Source organism: Malania oleifera, chromosome 3, assembly GCF_029873635.1.
Source record: "Malania oleifera isolate guangnan ecotype guangnan chromosome 3, ASM2987363v1, whole genome shotgun sequence".
Classification (NCBI taxonomy): Eukaryota; Viridiplantae; Streptophyta; class Magnoliopsida; order Santalales; family Ximeniaceae; genus Malania; species Malania oleifera.
The window spans coordinates 110,148,452-110,172,025 of record NC_080419.1 but is presented as its reverse complement, the minus strand read 5'-3'; the positions used below and the strand labels follow the sequence as shown (position 1 = coordinate 110,172,025).

The 23,574-nt window shown below is 37.9% G+C and overlaps 1 protein-coding gene across 3 annotated transcripts; it reads right to left on the bottom strand.

Annotated features, from left to right (window-relative positions):
* Nucleotides 1-2,073: 2,073 nt before the first annotated feature.
* On the bottom strand, nucleotides 2,074-16,937 carry LOC131152228 (COP9 signalosome complex subunit 5a-like). 3 transcript variants are annotated; one of them, XM_058103981.1, is made up of 7 exons: nucleotides 16,304-16,840; nucleotides 15,887-16,168; nucleotides 15,656-15,803; nucleotides 15,336-15,418; nucleotides 4,007-4,042; nucleotides 2,529-2,606; nucleotides 2,074-2,438 (listed from the first exon to the last, which is right to left on the bottom strand). In XM_058103981.1, the coding sequence occupies exons 1-7, from the start codon at nucleotides 16,712-16,714 to the stop codon at nucleotides 2,352-2,354; spliced, it is 1,125 nt and encodes a 374-aa protein (XP_057959964.1). In that variant the 5' UTR covers nucleotides 16,715-16,840; the 3' UTR covers nucleotides 2,074-2,351. The 3 variants fall into 3 exon arrangements, with proteins under 3 accessions (XP_057959964.1, XP_057959965.1, XP_057959963.1); XM_058103982.1 differs by lacking the exon at nucleotides 4,007-4,042 and having other exon boundaries at nucleotides 16,304-16,937; XM_058103980.1 differs by lacking the exon at nucleotides 4,007-4,042 and having other exon boundaries at nucleotides 2,074-2,606; nucleotides 16,304-16,937.
* Between the last annotated feature and the right edge of the window lie 6,637 nt (nucleotides 16,938-23,574).

Below are 23,574 nucleotides of genomic sequence, written 5' to 3'. Positions count from 1 at the left end.
AAGCAAAATGACCAAAACAATTTAAATCAGGTTTACCACTTCTCAACAACTCCCATATTGATCTTAAATCAAACAAGGCACATTCATAGTAAATATTTTTTTTGCTTTTTGAAAAGTTTAACAAAGTTTTCTGTGAAAAATTATTAAAAAAAAATTAAAACTTCTGATATAATAAAAGTAGTTATGCATTCATAATCTCAGATTCAACCACCCAAAAAAAAAACAAATTCCCAATTTTTTGGAGAAAATATTTCTATTAAACAAAAAACTTGTAGTGTTTAAATAATAACTTCTCCACATAAAATTTAGAAATCAATCCTCTAGTTTTTAGAGTTTATGCTAGATTCTGGAAAAATCTTTTTCAATGTTTTTTATGTTTTCCAAATTTATTTCTCAAGTTTATTCCACCAAGAATTTTGTACCCCTACTAGCATCAATTCTAGTCACTACCTCCTCTGCCATCATCACCAACCTTTACCACTGTCACCAACATCATCACAATCAATACAGCTGCAACCACCACGCTGTCAGAGGAGGAAGAGAGAGTCATTGCAGAGAAAGGTTTCTACTTGCCATTGTTCCTCTATATTCTCCGAGGCAAATCAACGATCAAAGCTCCCGAAATTTTTTTAATTTGTGAAATTAATCCCAGACAAAGCTTGACGACGAGATCAATAGCTGACAAACCATCACCGTTCTCGCCCTCAACAATGCCGCCATGTCCGCCATTACCGACCATCAATACTCCCTCGCCGTCATAAAAAACATGCTCAGCCTCCATGTCCTCCTCGACTACTTCGACGGCTCTAAACTTTACGTCATCAACAACGGCATCACCCTCATCTCAGCTCTATAGAACACGCCCATGCAACCCTCATCTCGGCTTTATAGAACACGTGCAAATCTCGCAGGATCATCCTGCGAGATTTGGCCTCTACGTTTAATTGTCGCAACCTCTAGTTTCGTGACACGTGTTAAATCTCGCAGCACCAAGCTACGAGATTACATGAACATCATATTAGGAAATTTTTTCCCAAATAGAATATTATTTAATATTTTATTTTATTTTAAAAATAAAACGGAAAAAAACTCGATACTTGCCTCTTTCACAATTAGTTAAAAAGTGGTAATCAAGTTCAATAGATCAAAATAAAAACTTGCTTTATGCTAACATAGCAAGATTAATTGAATATAAAAAATATATTAAAACATTTTTATTATTCTAGAAAAATTTGTTTCTCCCTTAACATTTTTATTTAGGGAGGGGCATAGGACTCACTGGTATAGTTTAGGAGTATAATATATTTTCCTTCTACATTATTACATTCTCATGTAAGTTTCTTTGCATTCACATTTTCTTTCATCATATTTTTTAGACAACAAAACCTTTTAAGAGAGAGAGAGATGTTGCATTTATTTATTTGGCTGACTGCATTGGACACTCACAAATCATGAACAAAAAAAAGTCTTCCTTTATTCAAAATACAAACTTAAAAATATACCATTAGATTAACCATTCCGAACTAAATGAATTGTTTTGGCAATTTAACCTTTTTTGAATAAACTGAATATTGAATGGCAAGTACAAATTGCATATACATTGATTGAATAGTTCTACTAAAACTCAGGGGCATAGGGATGGGGGAAACTTGTAACTTTCTTTAACAATTGAGAGATGGATAACCTAATAATCACGAAGAAAAATGCTTAGCAATAAACTGGACTGTTGTTAAATGCAAGTGCATAATTAGCCAGAACCGAGTTTCTTCCTCCAAACCCACACCGCCCCCACCAAAAAATAAAAGAGCTTTTCATGTGACACTGTAAAAATATTTTCCTTCCTCCCAAACAACCAGCTAGCCTAACAACGCAAATGTGAGAAATCAACATAAGGCGGGGAACTCCGGGAGCACGGTTAAAAGAAGTTTTCAGGATTTCTACTGCATTCAGTAGTACTCTTCCACTGAAAAGGAAGTTGCTAACGAAGTACCCTAAAAATAAAGTCAATGGCTGTATGCAACGTTTTCTTTCCAACAAAAAAGGGAAGTCTGAGAAAGACAACTCAGCCAAGGCTAAACCACAAGCAAGTTACATCGATTCCAACCACATTCAGCAATATCTTGAGTAAAATATTAAGGGGGGCGGTGAAACCAGGAATTACCATTTTGTTGTCAAGGAATCTAGTGAGTAATAAACATCAAAAGCATACTCCTAATTCCATTAAACCAAAAATAAACAAGCGAAGGATTTACATCAAAATAGAGGTGAAAAAACTTCCATGACTTTTGGCCTGTGTCAATATTTACGGTAAACCTGGTTGTGCAGCTATAGAGGACTCAGTAAGGGCAACATCACGACTCAACCATGGGTTCAGGACCAGAATACTCTACTCGAGACCTAGACTGACGCACAGAGTTGAAAAGAATGTCCTTTATAACCTGAAAGGATTTAAGGGAAACAGTTACTTCCAGTAAATGATCTTTCTGAATTGGAAAACAAGAATCCAAAAAACACAAATAACCTGTCACCTGAGACATTAGACCATGCACTTGTTCGACAGTTATCTTTGCACTGTCACGAGTAATCTTAGCAAGTTGAGATTCTTCCTGCAAGTTATGCAAGCAAAGAAGACGAATATCAGTTAGTAAAGAGAACAAGGGCTTAATAGTATAAGTAGCATCACCATCCCTATATGCTAACCACTTTCTTGGACAAGAATTAAACCTTCTCCCAAGAGATGATGAAAACTAGCTGAATATAATATATGAAATGCAAAACAGTTAAATAGATCCATATGAAAATATTTAGGTAGAGGTGTCATAGTAGAGGTGTCATAGTGCAATTGCATAAATGGCAAGACATCTTAGCTTAACAGAAGGGCAAAGCAAGATTGAGAGAGCAAGAGCAACAATATGGGCCAAGTAGTGACAATGACCATGGCTACAACTGGGTCTAATTTTAAAGAACCAAAATAAAAAAAAATAAAAAATAAAAAAAAGCACATGGTTGGGGCAGCAACTAAGTGGCTTTCCAAAATTAAAACCACAATGTCCAGGCTTACAATCAAGAGGGAGAGAAGAGGCAGGAAGGAGGAGAAGGCAAGGGCAACACTTTCAAGTGGGAATTCATTCAAGCCAACGCACAACTCAGATTTAATATTATTTTTTTATTAAAAAAAATGTAGAACTGAGAGAGGAAAAAAAACAAAAAACAGCAACAACAACAACAACAAATGTAGAACTGAGATAGTAACCTAATGGAACATAAGGAACCAACTCGCACAAAGTTCAATTGGGTCCATTTGATTCTTAGGTTGAGATGTAGATTAGCAAGATGTTCTTTTAAGAGTTTTCAGTGGAGGAACTCTAAAATCAAAGTATAAGCTATATGCTACAAAATAAAAATAAAAATTAATTATATTTGATAAAAATATTATTAAATTAGGGCTTTCAAACTGCAAACTTTCCTTCCAAAGTTTGGGGAATAAAATTTTAAGGGAAAGTAGTCATAACATGAGCGCCAAAATACAGGACTTTTCTACAGAAAATATTTGCACTTTCTTGACTTAGCCCCAATGCTTGCACCAAGGAGAGAACAATTTTTTGACCCTTCGATTAACAATAAACTGATTTATAAAAAAATAAAGTGCAGTAAGGAAAAATATAAAAGAAAAATAAGACTGATTGCCACCAAGAACCTTAATGACAAACCATTCACTGCTTGGCAGAACCCTAGCCCCTAACAATATAAGAGAGAAAAGCTAATCACATATAGATAAAATATCTTAGTTCGTTTGAACCCCCAAGAAGCCCACCTAGAACTAAAGAAATACGGTCAACTTTAGACTCCCATACTTAAAATCCATGCGTGAGGGGGTGTTTCAGAAAATTAAGCATTAAGTGTTGAAAACTGAATGAAATCTGAACACGTGAACCAGATTCTGAAAATAAAGAGAACCAATATATGAATCCAGATGCTGAATTATTTCAGGCGTTTGGTAACTAACCTCTGAATATACTTTTTCTCGTTTTAACCCTTTGAGCTGTCAAGAGCAAAACTATTTGTTAAAAATTAAGAGGCATTTGCAGAAATCAAAAAGTTTTTTTTTTAAAATTTAGCAAAAATAAAATATCTCAAATACAAAACATAAAATATATTTATAAAATATTTTCTTCTAATATAAATATTTAAAACATAAAATTAATATTACCTCTGAAACATAATTAAATTTTTTTCCTAATTCAACTAAATATTTGCTAGCTTTCTTCCTTCCTTTTTGATCTTTCTTTTGCCCAAATGTCAGTTCTTTAATTTCCATTATTCACAGATCAGATCCTCCACACAAGCACAAACAACATGCACACACACACAGATAATCTACGTAAATCCTTGCAAAGAGGGAGAGAGTTCAAATTCATATCCGGAAGCACTCCTGGCCTCCTGCTGCTGTCCTGATATATGGTCTTGGATTCACAGTACCTCCGGCTGATCATTTGCCGAACCCAAATTCATGCCAACAAACACTTCCTTCAACCTCATCATTCCCACCATCCCTCAATCTTCCCATGACCAGCAGAAAATATAGAAACATGAACCAATTTAATCTATAAAAAAAAGTTTAGTACCCAAAAAAAAAATCCTGCGCACTCACATCAATTCTGTCACACAAACTAGCAGACAACATGGGAAAAAAAAAACAAAAATAAAAAATTAAAAAAAAACAACAAAAGAACATTGGGGTTTTGCAAATAGCAGGCCCACACTGAATGGGTGATACTCTATGGAGCAAGACAGGCCCATCCAAATCAGATTTGGAGATACTGATCAGTGGCAACATACCATAACAGCAACGAAGAGGAAGAAGATGAGGGAGAAGGAAGAGGAAAAAGAACTGCGTGGGGAGCAATCAACAGTTTGGGACAGTGACATACTTGCTTGAGGGTTATTCCCCCGCAATTACCATGTCCCTACAGAAATTAATATTTCTTTTAAGAAATTTTTCTTCTAAGAATCATGTTTGCATAAGGAGAATACAACATTGCCATGGATATATTCAAGCCACCAAGACAGCTTTATAGGAAAGAACTTCTGAAACCACCCAATGACTTACTAGAACATAATTTGACTAGTACTCCAACAATGAACTTTACCAGTAAACTTCAATGTTGAATTTCAAGGATGATCTCCACCGATGACCAATTAGCATGTCTCTACAGGGATTAATATTTTTTCTTTTAGGAATTATTTCTTTCAAGAATCATGTTACCACAAGGAGAATGTAACATTGTCCTGGATATATTCAAGCCACCAAGACAGCTTTATAGGGAAGCAGGGAACTTTGGAGACCACCCAATGACTTATTCGAAGAACATAATTTGACTAGTACTCCAACAATGAACTTCACTGATAAACTACACTACTAAACTTCACAGACGATCTTCACTTATGAACTCGATTGCTGGATTCCATTGCCAAATTCCATCAATGCACACAACTAACATACCCTGAACCCCATCGATCTTAAACCCAGAATCATACCCTGAATCCTACCCATAATCATACCCTGAATACCAACCAGACCAGATGATCCCACTGCTGCTAATCCTTCTGCCATCAATTGATCCATCACCATACCTCCTCACTGAATCTAATCCTTTACCGACCTTATTGCTTGATCTGAAACATCATCCATGGAAACCCCAGGAGATATGTAATTGCATTGGATAAAATAACAGCTTCATTTAGCCAGTATCATGGCCTTCACATCACTGATTAAAGCAGACAGAAAACATTTCAATGTGTCTCTGGTGTCTCAAGTGTGCTAAAAATCACAAAGAGAACTGGAAGAATACCATCTCTCCCTGTTACTGGGGGTAAATGAATTTAACTGGGTTCATGATCAATTTCTACAGTTCTGGTCAGCAAAATCAGGATATCTGCAGTTAAAGAAATTCAGATTTCTGAATGGTTTCATTCTTATGTGATTTTTGAAAAATAAGTTGGGGAAAGATTAATATCCATTCAGAATTTTTTGGATTCAGGAAGGTCATTATTGAAAATTCTGGATTGAGAATAAGCATCACAGTGGTGGGTCTCTTTAGAGTTATGGATGGCATTGTGAATAGCTACTCTCACATTAATCGGCCGGTGGGATTATGACTGAGTGCGAGATTGTAGTTCTTTCAACCATGTGAAAGCTGAAGAGAAGCTGCCAGAGCTTTTCAGTGACTTTGCCATAAATCAATTTATGCTGAAATGTTAAAATCTGGAGCTCATTTGTAGAGAGAAATATTGACCAGACTGAGCAGGTTGGATAAGAGAATGTCATTAGAGATTGCAGTTGGCAACGGAGATATTCAGTGCAAAAAAATCAATCCAAATACTCTTTGAAATAATACTGGACAAGGTGGGCTGCAGGATAGGGAGATAAATGGAAAGGAAGTTAATGGAGTGGAACACCAGGCTATTTGAATGGCCCTCATAGTCAGGAATGAGGATGCAAAAAAGAATATGGGCTCTTAAATTGGCCTAACAAGAATTCTGTAGGGAGGTTGAACGCTGTAGAGGTGAGGGTGCCACATGATTTTAGGCGATAGCAGAATAGAACTGCATTCAAGCCAGCCGAACTGCTGCAGAATGGGCCCCTTAGGAGTTGATCTGGAGGTTGGAGATAACAGGGATGGGCTGGAAAGGGTTCGGGTTATAAAATCTAAGCCCACCACAAGAGAAACCTTAGTTGGGTATGAAGAGAATAAACTTGAGGAGAAAGGGACCAATGGGACTAATGCAGGAGTTCTGGAGAGAGTTGAATAGAAGAGGCTGACGAGGATAAGTCGCTGGAAAGACATGACAAACTCGACATTGAAGATTTGACAATGATGAAGGCCTAGAAAGCAATAATACTGTCAGGAGACACAGATACGACACGACACTGATATAGTGATACATCAACTTCGAAAAAATGAAGATACAACATTGCAGGCAGAATTATTGAGGTAATTTTAATTTAAAATGAGATATAAGCATCATTCATGCAAAATTATCAAATGCACATTTTACAAATTACAGTTATACAATCATTACTACATTCATATATTTATAGAATTGGTCCATCAACCAAAAAAAAAAAAAAGCAAAGGCATATAAGGCTGACGATGGGCAATGGCCAATCTGGCATAGTTCATTAAGAAATCAGGAGAGAGAGAGAGAAAGAGAGAAAGAAACTGGCAATGGCTTTAGAGAGACGGGGATTTTAGGGGCTGGAAGGTTAGGTGGTGCAAGGCTGGCGCAATGGCTTTAGGGCTCCAAAATCCAACCACTTCAATGTCAAACAACCTCTCGACTCTCAGTCTCTTGGCTTCTCCTTTATTTATTTATTTATTTTTAAAAATTTTGTTAAGAGAATAAAAGTTACAACAAAGCACAGTGTTTCGCTGCAATAACTGCTCAGATGTGCCCTCTCCGTGCCAGGAAGGGTCTCATCTGTGTTCAAAATAAAAATAAATTAATTAATCTCAACATGTGTCAGACACGTGCCAAGGAGTGTCAGGCAGGTGTTGATATCCAACATGTATCAGTATCTGACACTTAGGCTTCCAGAAGTGTCACTCTTTTCCTAGGAGAAGATGAACCCAGAAAAATTAATTCTTCTTGCCAGAATGCCGAAGAAGGTGACACCATGATGGGGCCTCATAGGGGGGGGTGTCCAACTGTCTGAGGATGTTGAGGGCTTCAAAAAACCTGAGCAAGTCAACCAAAGTAGAGAGGCCTTTGAGGTAAGGGAATCTGTGGGGAATAGAGATGAACTAAATTGTAAGGACAAACAGTGTTGATGGGGGCTGATGGCTCAATTCTCCATCTCTTCAGGTGTTTGCAGAGGAGACAGTGTGAGGGAATAAGATAGAGGCTTAATGCTTGAGCAGTTTATCAAAATTCATGGCGTTGGGGACAAAACCGATTCTCATGAAAATTAACAATGATAATGAGGCTACCCGTTATTGCACTCTGGATTTGGGGGATTGAGACATATCTATCAGCAAGAGACGGGGACTTTGGAATTTGGGAGGAACTCCAAGAATGTAAGGCTGGCATCCGCCATTAAGGAAGCTGCAGGCCTTCCAACTGTGTACATGGGAATTTATTAGAGATATATAGCCGGGTAAAAGAAGGATTGGGCTATTCTTTCTTCACAGGGGGCATTGGGGGGATTTCGATGGTGTCAGAGACAAAAGTAACTATAGTATGCCGTATTAGGGGTTTGTTTACCCTTTATTTTCTGCTGCTTGAAGTTGTTTGGGCATGTGCACTTTTCTTTTCTTTTTTTGTTGTAGGGGGGAGGGGGGTAAGAGCAAAAGACAGTGATCTCCCCTAAGGTGTTACAAAAAGACAATGACCTCCCCTGAGGTTTTTAAAATTCCACAAGCCTACCCTAACATTTCAAAATTCCCATAGAACTCCCTAGACATTTCATTTTTGGGACATTTAGACCCCTCAAAAAATGTTTTTCTTTTCTACCAAATATAAGGGGAGGTCTGTGTCTTTCTTGCAAATCTCAGGAGAGATATATAGGCTTTTTGAAATCTTAGGGGAGATCCCTAGGATTTTTGAAACCTCAAGGGAGTTCTTTGTATTTTTTCCAAATGTTAAGGGAGGTCCTTTAGATTTTTGAAACCTCAAGGGAGGTTTTTGTATTTTTGCCAAATGCTAGGGAAAGCCAATGTCTTTTACACTTTTTTTTGGCCAAGGGAGGGGTAGGAGCTTTTCTTTGAGCATGAAAAATTTCCTATGCAGAATGCTTTGTTCACTTGGTCAGTAAATAGGAAAGGGTGGTGGCTAGTTGGTTAGATTTTTATTTGCTAAGGCGTGGAAGGAGAGTTTCCCGACACACAAGAAGTTCTAACTAGACCAGCTTCATATCATTTTCTTGTTTAGTTGGAGTCTAGAAAGGTTAAGTGGGGCCCTATTCTGTTTTGGTTTGAGAAGATGTTTTGGATCATCATGCTCTGTCCTTTTGCTAAGGAGGCATGGAGTGGTTGTGCTGTGGTACAGTGGTAGACTGGGGGTTTTAGGTTTATGAAGAATCCTCGGGGGGGTATAAGACGTGTTAAAGAAGTGGAAATTAGAGGTATTTGGGGTTTTTGAGTGGGGGAAGAGTGAAAATTTTTTGTGAATTGAGTGTCTTAGAGATAGAGATGAGCCCGCCGCGGGGGGGGGGGGGGGGGGGGGGGGGGGAGGGGCTTGGAAGAGGAGGAAGCTAAACAAGTTTGTTCACAAAAATGAGTCAAAGAGTGTAATTTTGAAGGAGGTTAGGAACTGGAGAAAACTAAGTTTAAGTGGGTGAGAGAGGGGATTGTAATTCAAAAATTTTTCATAGGGTGACTAATGGGAAAAAGAGACATAATTATGTTAAAAAGAAATGAGGAGGCAGTGAGTTATGTTCTGAAGATAGCAGAAGAGGCTGCTGATCTTTTCAATAATATGTATACTAAGGAAGACTTAGATGGACCGATGATTGATGATTGAGGAGTTGGATTGGAGTCCTATTTCCGGGTCACAGATGTGTTCGTTGGAGGAGCCTTTTGAGGTGGAGAATGTCTAGGCAAGTAGTGTTTAGTTTAGAGACGGCAAAGCACCAAGTCCAAACGGGTTTTAAATTGTTTTCTTTCAATAGTGTTGGGATGTGGTGAGGGAGGACTTAATAAGGGTCTTTCATGAGTTTCATGGAAATAAGAAGTTCACGAAGAGTGTTAACGTTAACTCTTACTTTTATCACCTTAGTGCCAAAAAAAAGTAGGTCATCAGATTTTTGGCCCATAAGCTTAGTATCTAATGAGTATAAGATAATTGCTAAGGTTCTTGCTAATAGGTTGGATTCCATACTTAGTTGGGAATTTTTGTGCATGGTGTTGAGGAAAGTGTTGGAAATAGGTGGAGAAATTGGATGAGGGGGTGTTTGTCTACTTCCTATTTTTCAGTGATCATTAATGAACAGAAAAAGAGTGGTTCAGGTCGGATAGTGATTGGTATTAGGGTAGGGTAGGGTGGGGGTGGGGTGGGGTGGGAAGAGCTGATTGTTTTTCATTTGCAGCTTGCAGATGACAGACACCATTATTTTTCTAGACAAACATGTTCAGTGGTAAAAATTCTCACCATCTTCCAGATTTTTGACAGGATCTCTTGTCTTAGAATTAATACGGCTAAGAGTGGAGTTGGGCCTGTTAATTTGGAGCTGACCTCTTTTGCTGGGTGTGGTGTCTTAGATTAGCCTTTGACTTATTTAGGAATCCCTTCAGGAGGGAAACTTTGTTTTTTTTACATTTCGGGATCCTATGGTAGCTAAGATGGCTATGTGGTTGGATGAGTGGAAACTGGAAAGATGTTTTATTTTCTCTAGGGGAGGCCTATCAACTTCATAGAGGCTAGTAAGTCCATCATTCCTTTGCTTTTTATATATTTATTTACAATTCCAGGAGGGGTTGTTTAAAAGCTTGAGAAGATTATGAGGGGTTTTCTTTGATTAGATGTGTAGGGGAGAGGAGAGATCATTTGATTAAGTGGGAGGTGGTGTGTGGGTATAAGGAGAACAAGGGGTGGGTCTATCTTTGGTGTCTAAGAACACTGCTCATGCTCATCTACATAAATGGCTATGGTAGTTTCCCTTGGAGGCAAATTACCAATGACATGGAGTTTACATACATATAAGAAGAAGAAGAAAGTATGACTTGCAAGAGAATGGGCAGAATGTTTGGGGCTTAGATGATCATCTGGGATTCATATTTAATTTCAAAGTCATGTAGGTGCAGTCAAGAGGAAAAAATCTTAACTTTCTGAGAGCTCCCCTCATGGGGACCAACCACACAGGCATACAGCTGCGCACCAGACAGGTTAACAAGGAGCATCTGTACACAACATAACAAAGCTTAACCTCTGTCCCAATAGACAGAACCTACCATATGAAAATCAATAGCCGGCGAATCCTTCAAGGTTTATTTGAAAGTTCACCCTTTCTTTATTCCTCTAAATATATTTCATTTGAGAAGATGTTTGGGTGGGGCTGTTGCATTGTCATGTTCCTTTGCTCATTTATAGTCTTTCTTCTCGTTCTTTTTTTTTTTTTTTTGTCCTTTCTTATTCATGATGGTGACTCATTTTCTTGGGATTTTTTCTTTAGAAGGGGTTTCAATGATTGGGAGTTGGAGGAGCTTTCTTTTTTGCCTATTGTGCTCAAGAATAGCCATATCTCTAATACAAGTCGGAGTAGGAAGTGGTGCTCAGATTCTTCAAGGAATTATTCTTGTAACCCCTTTTTTCTCTCATCTGATTAAAGTTGATGCCTTTTTTCCTCTTTGTTGGTGCATATGTGAGGCAAAAGTCCATTTTAAGATAAAAGTGTTTGTTGGTCGGTGCCCTTGTTAAGTTATTAAAGCTAAGGTCAACAATCGGCTGCAGAGTCAGCAGCCTTGCAAGCCTTTGTCTCCTGATGTGGGTTTCTTGTTTGGAAGTAGTTTGGAGAATGTTCCCGACTTGTTTATACACAGTTCATTTGTTTGGGTATAGCGGAACAGATTATTTGGAATTTTTGGTGAAGTGAGGGCACATCCAAAGCCAGTGGAGGAACTGTTGAGTATTTCTTTTGTCAGTTCTGGGAAGGGCCGGGCAGCTGGGAGGTCATGGAAGTGTGCTCTTTGTGCTTTTTTATGGGGAATTTAGTTGGAAAGGAATGCTAGAATATGTTACTTTGGGGCAGGGTGCAGTATTTGGCACCCCTTTGGAGTTTGGTGCAGGCTCTTTCAAGGACTGCTGCTTTGAGGATGTTAACCGTGATTAGGTAGCATTATTAAACCAATAGTGTTTTCTCCCTTCTTCTTGATTTACGATTGAGGACTCCCTGCCTCCATTTTTGTAACCTTTTTCTCATTGCTATCTCTAATAGAGTTTCTTTTTCTATCAAAAATTTATGTTCAAGCCATACATGCCTTATTGGAGCACATAGCCAACTCATATTAAATGATCTACACCTAACAATTTTTCAATCTTGCTTTGAAGATCTAAAACTCTAGCATAATGGAATGACAATAAAAATGGACAGATCAAAAATTCAGTGGCATGTTGTTTTTTATCAACCAAATTAAGATTATCATTAAAACTGATGCCAAGAGAGACATCTTCAAAGTGTGAAAAAAGAAAAAGAAAAGAAAAGAGCTTCAATTCATGTATAAATCACAGCCTCCACTAACTCCAAATGTTTTTATAAATAACAAAAAAACACTTGTTATGGAGAAGTCCTCGGAATAAAAAATTAGAAGAAAACAAACAAGTAAACCTAACAAAACTAGTTCGAAAAGACTATCTTCAAAATCTTCCAATCAAATTTGATAGTACGTTTTAGCTAACTCTTCTTTTCCTTTTTATTTACATCTTGCTCTTCTGCAATCCAATCCAACTTTCTTTCATCTTAGAACACTAGCAACAAACCCATTTTATCCAAAAGATATTGAAGTTCAATGTCTTTTTCACTAACTTCACTTTCAGGAAAGGCAAGAGATGGCAAATACCATCTCTTTTAACCCAATCGTCTGCTCCTTAACCTGATCACAGTTTGCTTCTTTATTTATTGAAGACATGATGGCAAATACCATCTCTTTTAACCCAATCGTCTGCTCCTTAACCTGATCACAGTTTGCTTCTTTATTTATCGAAGACATGAATCCCTTCATGTAGGAGTCTCCAACACGTGACAGTGATTCACAAAATCCAAAGAATCTGAGGTACAAGCATATTGATCACAAAGTTCATCCAACAATAAGCAACTATAACCACTGAACACACCATTAAAATCACATCACTCATGGAACTATGACCCCATTTCTTTTCCACCATAGTTTGTCCTCCCTAAAACCCTTCTTTCCAGAACCACTCTTTGAATAAATCAAGCTCCCTACAAAAGAAATTTTTCAATCATTGTTTCATTTTACAACTGTACTAGTCCCCAACTACGAACTAAAACATTGTTACAAAAAATTTCCATGTAAAAACCTGATGGCATCACCCTCAGACAAGAATCATCCTTACCAATTAACACATTGGAGCTAGTTTTCAGCATTATTGGAATCCTTCCAACCCCCATTGCTGGTTTCCAGATTCTCCTCTTCCACCAAATACCCTGCAATTGAGTCGCATCCTGAGAATCATTCTTTGCCAAATTTTCATCTTGGAATTGCTGTTTGTCCTCCTGGATCTGATTAGGCTTCGCTGCCATTGAAGGGCCTTCATCACCATCTATAGAACTCCACTGACTTGAACCAACAAGATGCCTGCAGCTTATCCCCTCGCCAACATGAGTTTGTCCCCTCAACTCACTTACCTTGAAGATTCTCAGAGTCACTTCACACCAACTAGCAATTCTTTGCAACCCATCCTTTTTCCCCTCCGACTGAACTGAGCTCATCTGCAAATACTGTTAAGAGCACCAACAATGACTTTTTGCTTTTAATCCAGGTTGGGATTCATCACTGGCTAAAACTAACTTGAGCTTGGCCATTCTAAATAGAACCCTGATGGTCCTGGATCTTTTTTATTTGAGTACTGACTTGATCTATAATAAGCTGACACTAAGCCTCACTCCAACTTGTGCTTGACATTAGGCCTGCCAGGAATGATGCTAGCTTGAATCCAAATACAATACATTAGTGAAAGACCAAGACTCGCGCCACCCCATTGTCAACCCCTGGCACATCCTTCACAAAACCTTAGCTATGTCTAACCTCCACTGATCTTCCCCTACAAATCCTCTTTTTTATTGTTTGCACCACCAGTATACACTCCACCACTTCACCACACTTCGCACGAAGACATCTCTATCAACCCTCATAACCTCCTCCCAAGATCAATATGCTCACATCTTAACCATTCATTTGTCAGATCACTTGCCGATTGATTCCAACATCAATTGGAGTTGTTCCATGAAACCTCTTCATCCATCACTTTGAAAACCTCTTAGAATGAAAACAATTATTTTTCCATTCTATCTCAAGATTCTCAACCCTAATTCCAGAAATTTACCTCTTTTTCAGCCCAATCACCATCCAATAATAAACTTCTCAAGTTTGGTTCTGCAGAAAAACCTCCCCAACCAACCAAATACCAGGAACATACCACCAAAGGCTCACTGCTGCCAAGAAAACCTACCTAATGATTTCCCACCAAACTCTGCTTGAGTAAAAAGATGAAACCACCTTCCCCACTCCCTTCAATCTGGATTGTTCGCCTAAGAAATCCCTCCCTCAAGGTGATCGACAACCATGAAAACAGGATCAGGATCAAGAGTGAGGGAGCAATTCATGCTCTTTACTATCCACACTTGTCCTCTAAATATAAACTACACAAGGTCAAAATTTGGCAATTTGGTAGCATCATTGTCAAAAATTTAGAGATTATGGAACTCCAATACCTAGAGCCAACCTGCACAGCAGTGCCCAGAACCCATTGAGTCAATAAATCATGACATGTTCTTGCAGATACAAGTGGTCAGACAACATATATAATGGTGAGAAGAAACACGCTGTTCGCCCATTATGCTTTTTCCTTCACAAGGATGCAACAAATGTTCTAAGTTCCAAAAAGTCCTATATGTGAATTTTTCAAGTGGTTAAAATTGTATGATGCAATTTCAAATTCTTATCAAACAAGACCCTGTCCAACCTAAGGTTCCATTCAGGAAACATGGCAAGCTGTTTTCCCTTTAAACACATCTCCAACCTCATGTCTACCTTTTCATTTCAATGAAACAAGGTAGCCACTAAATATTTGCATGTTATTTTTTCACATTTCCCATTCTCAAAAGCTATCTTTTATTTGAAAATATTCATCCCATCCTACAAATTAATTCAAGCACGTTAAAAACATAATATTTTAAAACAAATGCTTTGAAAATTTGTATTTCTCCATGGTAAGTTACAAATGTTTTAATTTGACACAATGGTAAGCATACATCCTCCAAAGCATAATGGCTCAGGTTTAAAACTGAGAATCAGCCACTCTGGGTGTAAGGCTGCCTACCAACCAGCTTCTCCAGATCTTCCTATAAGTGCGAGTTTGGTGCACTGGGCCAGCCCTTTTTATTTATGCATGTAATAAATTTAAGACTTCTCGTGAAACTGATATGTGACAAAGCACCAGAACATTGATGCATGTTCACTAGCACCATGGAAATAATAACTCTTTAAGCAAGCAGATAGAAGTCCAATGAGATTCAACAAGATAACAACAATTAAATGCTCTCAAATATTTAACGCAAACAAGACATGGTCGTGCAAATTAGATAAATCTCCACTCACCTCTTTCTTTCTTTGAGGGGGTGCTATAAGGGGGCCAAGGCGTGAATGAGCCAGTTGATTTTCTGCCTGCTCAAGCTTTTCAGCTGCATGATAGAAAGAAAAACAATTCAGTCTCCGAAAAACAACGAAAAAATCATACCGTGTATCATACACATATGACACATGCAAGATCAGCTATCTCGGTAATTCAAGGCAGCATGCTCATACAACCAAATTACTCGAGTATTTACAACTTCTCATGCACGCGCAATAACACTAAACACGTTACCACAAGTGACTCAAACAACAAAGGATAACATCAATAATAATTAAAAAGTTACCTAGATCAGAAATTTGCCCAGCAACATAGTCCCCATTTCCCAACAAAGGAGAAGATGAAAGAGTATTCACCCAATACTTATTCCAAAGCAGATCCAGGAGGTGGCAATCAAGAGAAGATTTGAAGTACGTGATATCTAGTGCATAATACTAGAACAGCACAAAAAGAACCGAGTCAACCAACACCAAACTCAAAAAATTTGCAAAGGGAACCGCTCAGGACAACTAATCACCTGCTTACAGTGTACACCAAAATCTTCAATCTTATTTAAAGGGATGGTCTGATACTCAGACACTGGCTCATCTGGAGGTTTATATCCTTCTGGATAAGTTCTGAACGCTCCAATCTCGACTTTACCCGCCGAAACAGTCCTCGTTGGATCAATAACAACCGCCAAAAAGGGCTCCTGAAATTGCTGGTTGAGCATCTGCGTTGAAACATCAATACCCGAAAGCCAGCATCCATACCCAGGATGAGAGTGGTACCACCCTACCACATTCTCCAATCGCCCTGCCTACAACCCGACATTCAACAACTACTCAGAAAAACATCCCCTCATGCTTAAATTAGGATTTCAGAAATCAAAAGAAAGAGGGGAGGTAAACAAACAGACCTCCAAACTAGGGTTTGTAAAAGAGAAACCTCAAACCTGTTTGTTGGTCTGGGAATAATCAACCATATACTCGTAGGCGTCGGCTTGGGCATTGACCCTGGTCTCGGTTCCCTCGACAGGCAAGGCGAAGGCATCCATGACGATGATGGCGTCGCCGTCGGTCTTGCCCTGCATCAGGCCCATCACTTCAATGGTGCCGCCAGAGCGGGCGTGAACCACCATCTTGAGGAGGGCGAGGGCGGAGATCTTGACGCGCTTGAAGTAGTGAGGATCGTTGGCCCATGGTTTCTCCTGCTGGAACTTCGCCTGCGAAGCCTCGTCGTAGTAGAAAATGCCGTCGGAGTCGGCGGCAGAGGAGGTGCTATTGTCCATCGTCACTATGTTGTTCTCCAGCTCCCACGTCTGCTGCGCGATCGACGCCGACGAGGGGAAGCTGAAGGGTTCCATTGCCGTTGATGCAGAGAAAACCTTCTCCTCGCTTCCTGAGATTTTGTCCCTCTGATCGTCTGTGCAAAGTTCAGAGCTTGAACTTCAATCTCGGGGGGAGTGGTTTGGAGTTTTAAAATTTAAAAATAAATAAATTATATTTACCAACCCTAGGTTTTCGTTAATTGCAAATACCTTCTATTTCAAAAACAAAAATAAAAGTTCCACTTCCTAGTGATTTGTTACATTCAAATTGACCATATTTTCATTTATTTTATATAATTAAATAGTATTATAAAAATCATAAGAGGTTAATGATTGTCACCCATTTATTTTTCCACCACCATAAATTCTTTACTATCCTTATTGCCCTATAAAAAGGCGTCATCTCCCTCTCATTTAGACACACACATTGTGTGATGCCCCGATTTTTTTCATACTATTTTTTTTTTCATTTAATAATAAATAAATCATCACACATCGGCCACGTCAATAACTCTAATACCATTTCCATATAACCCGTCTCGAAAAGGGTACCGGGTAAACAGTCATATATACAACCCTAACAGCAGAAATCATAATGTTTACATACCATAGCAAATACACATACCAAAGTGTTATCCCAACCAGATCAATATACATATCTCAATACATCCCAAAAAATGAACAAAATACACTAGGAGAATTACATCTCCCTACTTCATACACTCACCTCGTATATCAGGGTACCAGCTCCTCACTCTTTCGGAGTTCTATCACCCAATCTATCTCGGTTTCTTGAAATATTTAAATATTTGGGTGAGACACGTTTCAGTAAAACGGAATAAATTATTTACAGTGTGTGGCAGTATAAGTTTCATTATATCATAATATACTCTTTTAAATCATCATATCATCTGAGAAAATAAATTGATATATGCTCATAATCACAAGTTTTCATAAGTTTTTAATCCTATTTTCAAAACCATTCACATGCAACCCATGTTTACCAGCGAAATTCTTGAGAATAGGGAAGATTATACGTCCATACATGCAGCTTCCCTCTGCTCTGATATCGTTTGTAACCAACTCGGGTTCGACTACAACTGATACTTATCAGGGCACTCACATTACTAAGTAAGCCCTTAGGTAAGTAAGCCCTCAGGCGGAGAGTTTTACTTCGTCTCAATTATTTATGTTTCTAACTCACACAAATTCATTTCTCAATTTCATCATTCTCTATTTCTCATTTTCCATTATTTCTTTCATTTCTCATTTCAACCCATCTTTATCATTCTTTCACTTTCCATTTCCATTTCCATTTCACTATCCAACACGTGAGTATCCTCGGTACCCAGTACCAATATCGCATTTGTAACTCATGGCTGCCTTGTGGATCTCTTTTCCACCCCATGCTTTCCCCCATGGTCAGGGTTGTGCGGCCTGAAAGTTGGATCTAACTACGGTTGGCCGACACGGTTAGATCGAAATATCATATCATATATCTCGCGTCTATAGTACGACTAGCCAGCCTATAGCCCTGATCCGGACTCAGGGGGCACAACAACTCTACTAAATAGTTCAGTCGACTACCATGCCACACGCTCCAAGAGTGTGTGGTCGCATTATCACCACTAACAACACTACCGTACTCAATATCACAACCCATTATTAAGGTTTCCATAACCATCCATCAGGGTTATCATTACCACATACCCGCAATCATTACGCGGTATTAGCATTTCATCAATCACGTTTCAATATTCATATTTCAAAATACACATTTCAGAATTTCACATTTCAATTCTCACAATTCAATATTCATGTTGCAGAATTTTACGTTGCAATATTTCTTATTTCCATTTTCATAATTTTGAACTCATAGTTCAGTATTCCCCTTTCATTATTCTCATTTCAACATTCATTTCATTCTCATGCTAGCATATAACTCATTTCACGTTTTTCAGTACTTCTCAACATGATCAAATAAGTATTCATACTTTTTCGTTTTCATAGAAACCACTCTACTCACATATAAACATCACATTTTATCCTTTCCCAGTACACATACCAGTACTTTTATATTTCATCATTTCTCAGAAAAAAATACACAACATCATATAACACATTTTAGTATTTTTCATATGCCACACAATTTCATCTAATACTCATAGCATACTAGTTTTCAGGGAAAATACCGTAACTTCAATTTTCAAATAATTATTCAATCAATAATCACAAATTACTGCTATAATATATTTCCCTTACCTGCCTTACTGAGATCTCACTAAAATACCCAAATTCTACGCCTCACGGCGTTTGAGGCTCAAAACCCTGAAATTCACATTTTTCACATATCAATCAATTCAACTTCCCAAAATAATAATTATTTTAATATTTCCTAAGCCCACACACTCCCAATACTAATTAATCTTTAAAAATAACTAACAAACCTATTTCCTAAGCCTACCCTAACTTTGGAGTAATGCCTAGGAAACCCAAATTAAAAATCTGCTCTAGCCAACATGACAAGGATCGAACCTAGGACCCTATGGTGGTGTCCGATTGTCGATTTGGCTGGAGATTTAAGGAAAAATTGAGGAAAGAAAGGAAGTATATCTTATACCAGGAGTGGTGCCTACGTCGCTCCTATAACAAATCCACTCTAGTGAAAATATTGGTGACGGAGATAGGATCCCAGTAGTATTTTTTGTTTTTCGATCGGTGTCTGTTTGGGCGAGAAAATCGAGGAGAGAGGGAGAGGAGACGAAAAGTGAGAGAGAGAGAGAGAGAGAGAGAGAGAGAGAGAGAGAGTCGAGATGACGCGTGGGGGGGGGGGGGTTTCAGCTTCTTCAAGAAATGAAATTTCCTGAAGGATCTTTTTTATCCTTCAAGATCCTCTACTTTTACTTATATTATATTATATTATATTATAATAATAATAATAATAACCTTTAACATATATGTATATATATATATATATATATATATATTAATATATTAATATGTTATATTACTTAATTCATAATTCTTATTATTATAATATTACTTGTTTAATTAATTTAATTTAATAATATTTAATTAATTAAATTATATATATATATATATATATATTTTGAAGCCACTACATCCTCGTGTAATAATTATTTTTGGGGCATTACATTCTCCCCTCCTTATAGAAATTTCATCCTCGAAATTTGTTAAATACAACCACAAGTAAAATTCATCGTTAACCTAATAAGTTTTGAGTTAATCTTTTAAACAATTTTATTAGAACTGGTAGCTAACACAAATCGATAGATTATACATCCTGTCCTAATACACTTTGCTTCAGATCCAACATACAACAACTTCAATTTTTATCTCGAGTCTTCCAAAAATCTAACACTAACATAACCTTAGAAGAATCAATAGATGACTATCCTTTGATTATGATATGACCCAAAAATTTTGTATTAGTTGCCTAGAAACCACATTTCCTGTTTAGCATATAACTGATGCTTTCATAATGTTTGTAAAACTAATCACAAATGTTGTTCATGCTCTTCTTGAGTTTTTGAATACCCAAAAAAAAAAAAATCATCCATAAAAATTATAACGAATTGATCCAAGTATGGTTGAATAACTTGATTAATTATATTTATGAAAATATAAGGTGCATTGATAAACCCAATTGGTAACACCAGAAATGTATAGTAATCTTACTGTGTACTCAATCCTGTCTTTGGGATGTGTAATTCCCAAATTTTAATTGATGATAATTGGATTACAAATAAATCTTCAAAAATTTTGAAATTTTACCAATTAATCAAATAATCCACCAATCCCTGGAAGTCGATTCCAATTCCTACTGTAACGTGATTCAACTTCCAATGATTAATGCATAACCTCAAGGTGTCATTATGTCTCTTAGTGAATGACACAGGTACAACCTATAACGATATACTAGGTCGAACAGATTCCTTGTCTAGGAAATCTTCTAGTTGCACCCTAGGTTGCCTTAGTTTAGTTAATGTCATTCTATAGGAAGCAGTCGACATAAGCTCCATTTCTAGCACCAAATCAATATTAAATTCAATCTCCTCTTGGAGGTAACCCCGATAAATCATTTGGGAATAATATCTAGAAATTCATCACCTAAGGGTAAAGAAGTTTGGAATTCATTAACTCGTATATTTCTTTCATTACTATTACAACCCCAAACATGTGCCCAAATTTTGTCCTTTCACGAGCACTCAAGATGTCAAATATGAGAGCTTTAGTTAGAAAGAAAACTCTCACTCCATTTGGATCTCTGAGTACTATTTTCTTTTAAAAACAAACAACTAGGTGTATGATCAATATAACCACCAGTGGTTAGCCTCGTCTTTAAACAAAGAACTTGCAATAATGACTCATACTCATCAAGGACCATACCTGTTGGGACATCTCAGACCAGGATGTGTAATCATTTGTCCGTTAGATCAATTGTATAAAAGGCACTTCAAACTCTCACCATAACTTTGTAATTCGTTTAAATAAAAATTATATGAACTCTCAAACATTCCCTGGAATTCTAATCACCTAATTTCATTTCAATGCCAAACTAATGCACAGGCTTACACTTGTAAATCAGGGTAAAGTATTATTTTCTACCAAATTGGTTTCTAAATTTATTTTTTTCTTGCTTTCAATAGTTTTTAAGACTCAACTTTTAACCTACGGTGGCACACGTTGAATATCAAAACATAGTTGGAAAATATCTTCAATGAAAAACATGGATTGCAATTATGGCAAATCTAAGTCTTGATATACTGAATTCAAGTCAACCATGATCTTGCTCCAGTGATTGGACAAAAATGCAATAGACACGTGTCTTAATTTTTCAGTATGAAATACAATACAAATGAAGTTGTTTAGTTGGCTATGATCAGTGATTGGACATTGGCTAGCGGCATAAATCTTGTGTGAAAGGGATCAGGAAGGAAAGGGTGATATTCATTTTACTAGAGAGTTGCTAATGGTAAAAGGATTAGATTCTGAAGATGATTTCAAAAGCCACAATCAATTGCAAACAACAACAAAAGATTTCATATTAGGTTGTATATAAATCAAATCTCAATCGAACAGATGCCTAAGCTGTTAAATTGGTGTCCCATTGCCAAGTATGATTCGCATAGGATAAAGCGAAAAGATAAAACTCCAGATCCTAACATGTATGGTTTTCCTTCTAGATAGCAGATTGCTGAAGGTTTGAGTATCATTATAATTTTCCTTCTAAGTAAGTTGCTAAAAATGACTCTGTTAGGTGTTATTTGATTCACAGGATCCTTCGAAATACTTGGCAATGTGATGCCCATGACATCTTATTCTCATAATTTTTTTCAGGTTATGGTGATAACATCACTTCCCAAGGAATAAAGAATTTCCACAAACATAAAAGTCCAACTGCAACCCACTTAGTATCTTACATTCTTATGGGCATCTTAATTTTAGGATTAAACTGTCCCCACTATTTTGGCCGACTTATGGAAATATGAAAATATGTAACCGATGCACATTCTCATCGACCCATATTTCTTTTTCACAACCAATACAGGCGCTCCCAGGGTGACACGCTGGGCTGATAGACCCCTATTTACTAATTCTTGTAACTATTCCTTTAACTCTTTTAGTTCTACTGGTATCATTCTATACAACGCTTTAGAATTCGGCATTGTCCTTAGAATTAGATCAATAGCAAATTCTACCTCACATTCAGGAGGTAGTCCTGGCAAATCCTCGGGGAATAGATCAGGAAAATTCCTCACTACCGGGATATCCTCTAATCTAAACTCCCCTTCTGATACGTCCTTCACACAATCCAAATATCCCTAGCAACCCTCTAGCAACAACCCCCTCGCCTGAATGGCAGGTAACAATTGTGGTGGGGTGTGCACACAAATCTATACTTCTGTCCTCTTAGAGGTCTGAATACTACCTTTCTTTGATAACAGTCTATACTAGCATAGTTAGCAGCTAGCCAGTCCATCCCCCAGAATTACCTCAAACTTAAGCATATCCAAGACCACTAGATTAGCTAATAAAGACCTCCCCTGAATGCAGACTGGACAGTTCCTGAGTACCTTCCTACATATCCCTACAACCCTAGTCAGCGAAGCTACTGACAAACCAACATCCAACTGCTGAGTTTCTAACCCACACAACTTACCAAATTTCCGGGCGATAAAAGAATGAGTTACCCCTAGATAAAAAAAACAATAACTTTATATGATAGTATTAAAACAGTACCTGTCATGACATCTCCTGCTGCCTCAGCATCTCTCGATGTCACTGCATAAACTCGTGCTAGGGTGGCATTCCTCTGTTGTTCGCCTCGGGGTGCCTGGCGACCTTCTTGGTATGGTCTAAGAACACGTGCAATAGCTGGCGGTGCACCGCAATCTCTCACCATGTGCCCAAGTTGATGACATCGGTAACAAACCATTTCCCTGACCCGACACTCTCCTAGGTGTCTCCTGTAGCATATGGGACAAGGAGGGGGCATCTGTTTGCCCTGTACTACCTGATTTCCCATCCCCTGTCTCCAACCACCCCTACTATCCTGCCTCCTCCAAGACCCTCGGCTGGATCCTGCTTGACAATCTGGAGGTGCAAGCCTCGTCCTCTAACTCTGTGCCGCAGCTCCTTTATGTAAATCACTTTCAATCATTGAAGCTCAATCAACTATCTCTAAGAGAGTTTGGGCCCGGAAACCTGCAACCTACTCATATAATCCTCGGCTCAGGCCGTCACAAACTTCCACGCCTTCTTTTCCTCATCTAACACTAGGTATAGAGCAAAGCAAGACAACTCGATGAATCTAATGGCATACTGTTGCACCGTCATGTGTCCCTGTATCAAACTCAAAAACTCTATTACTT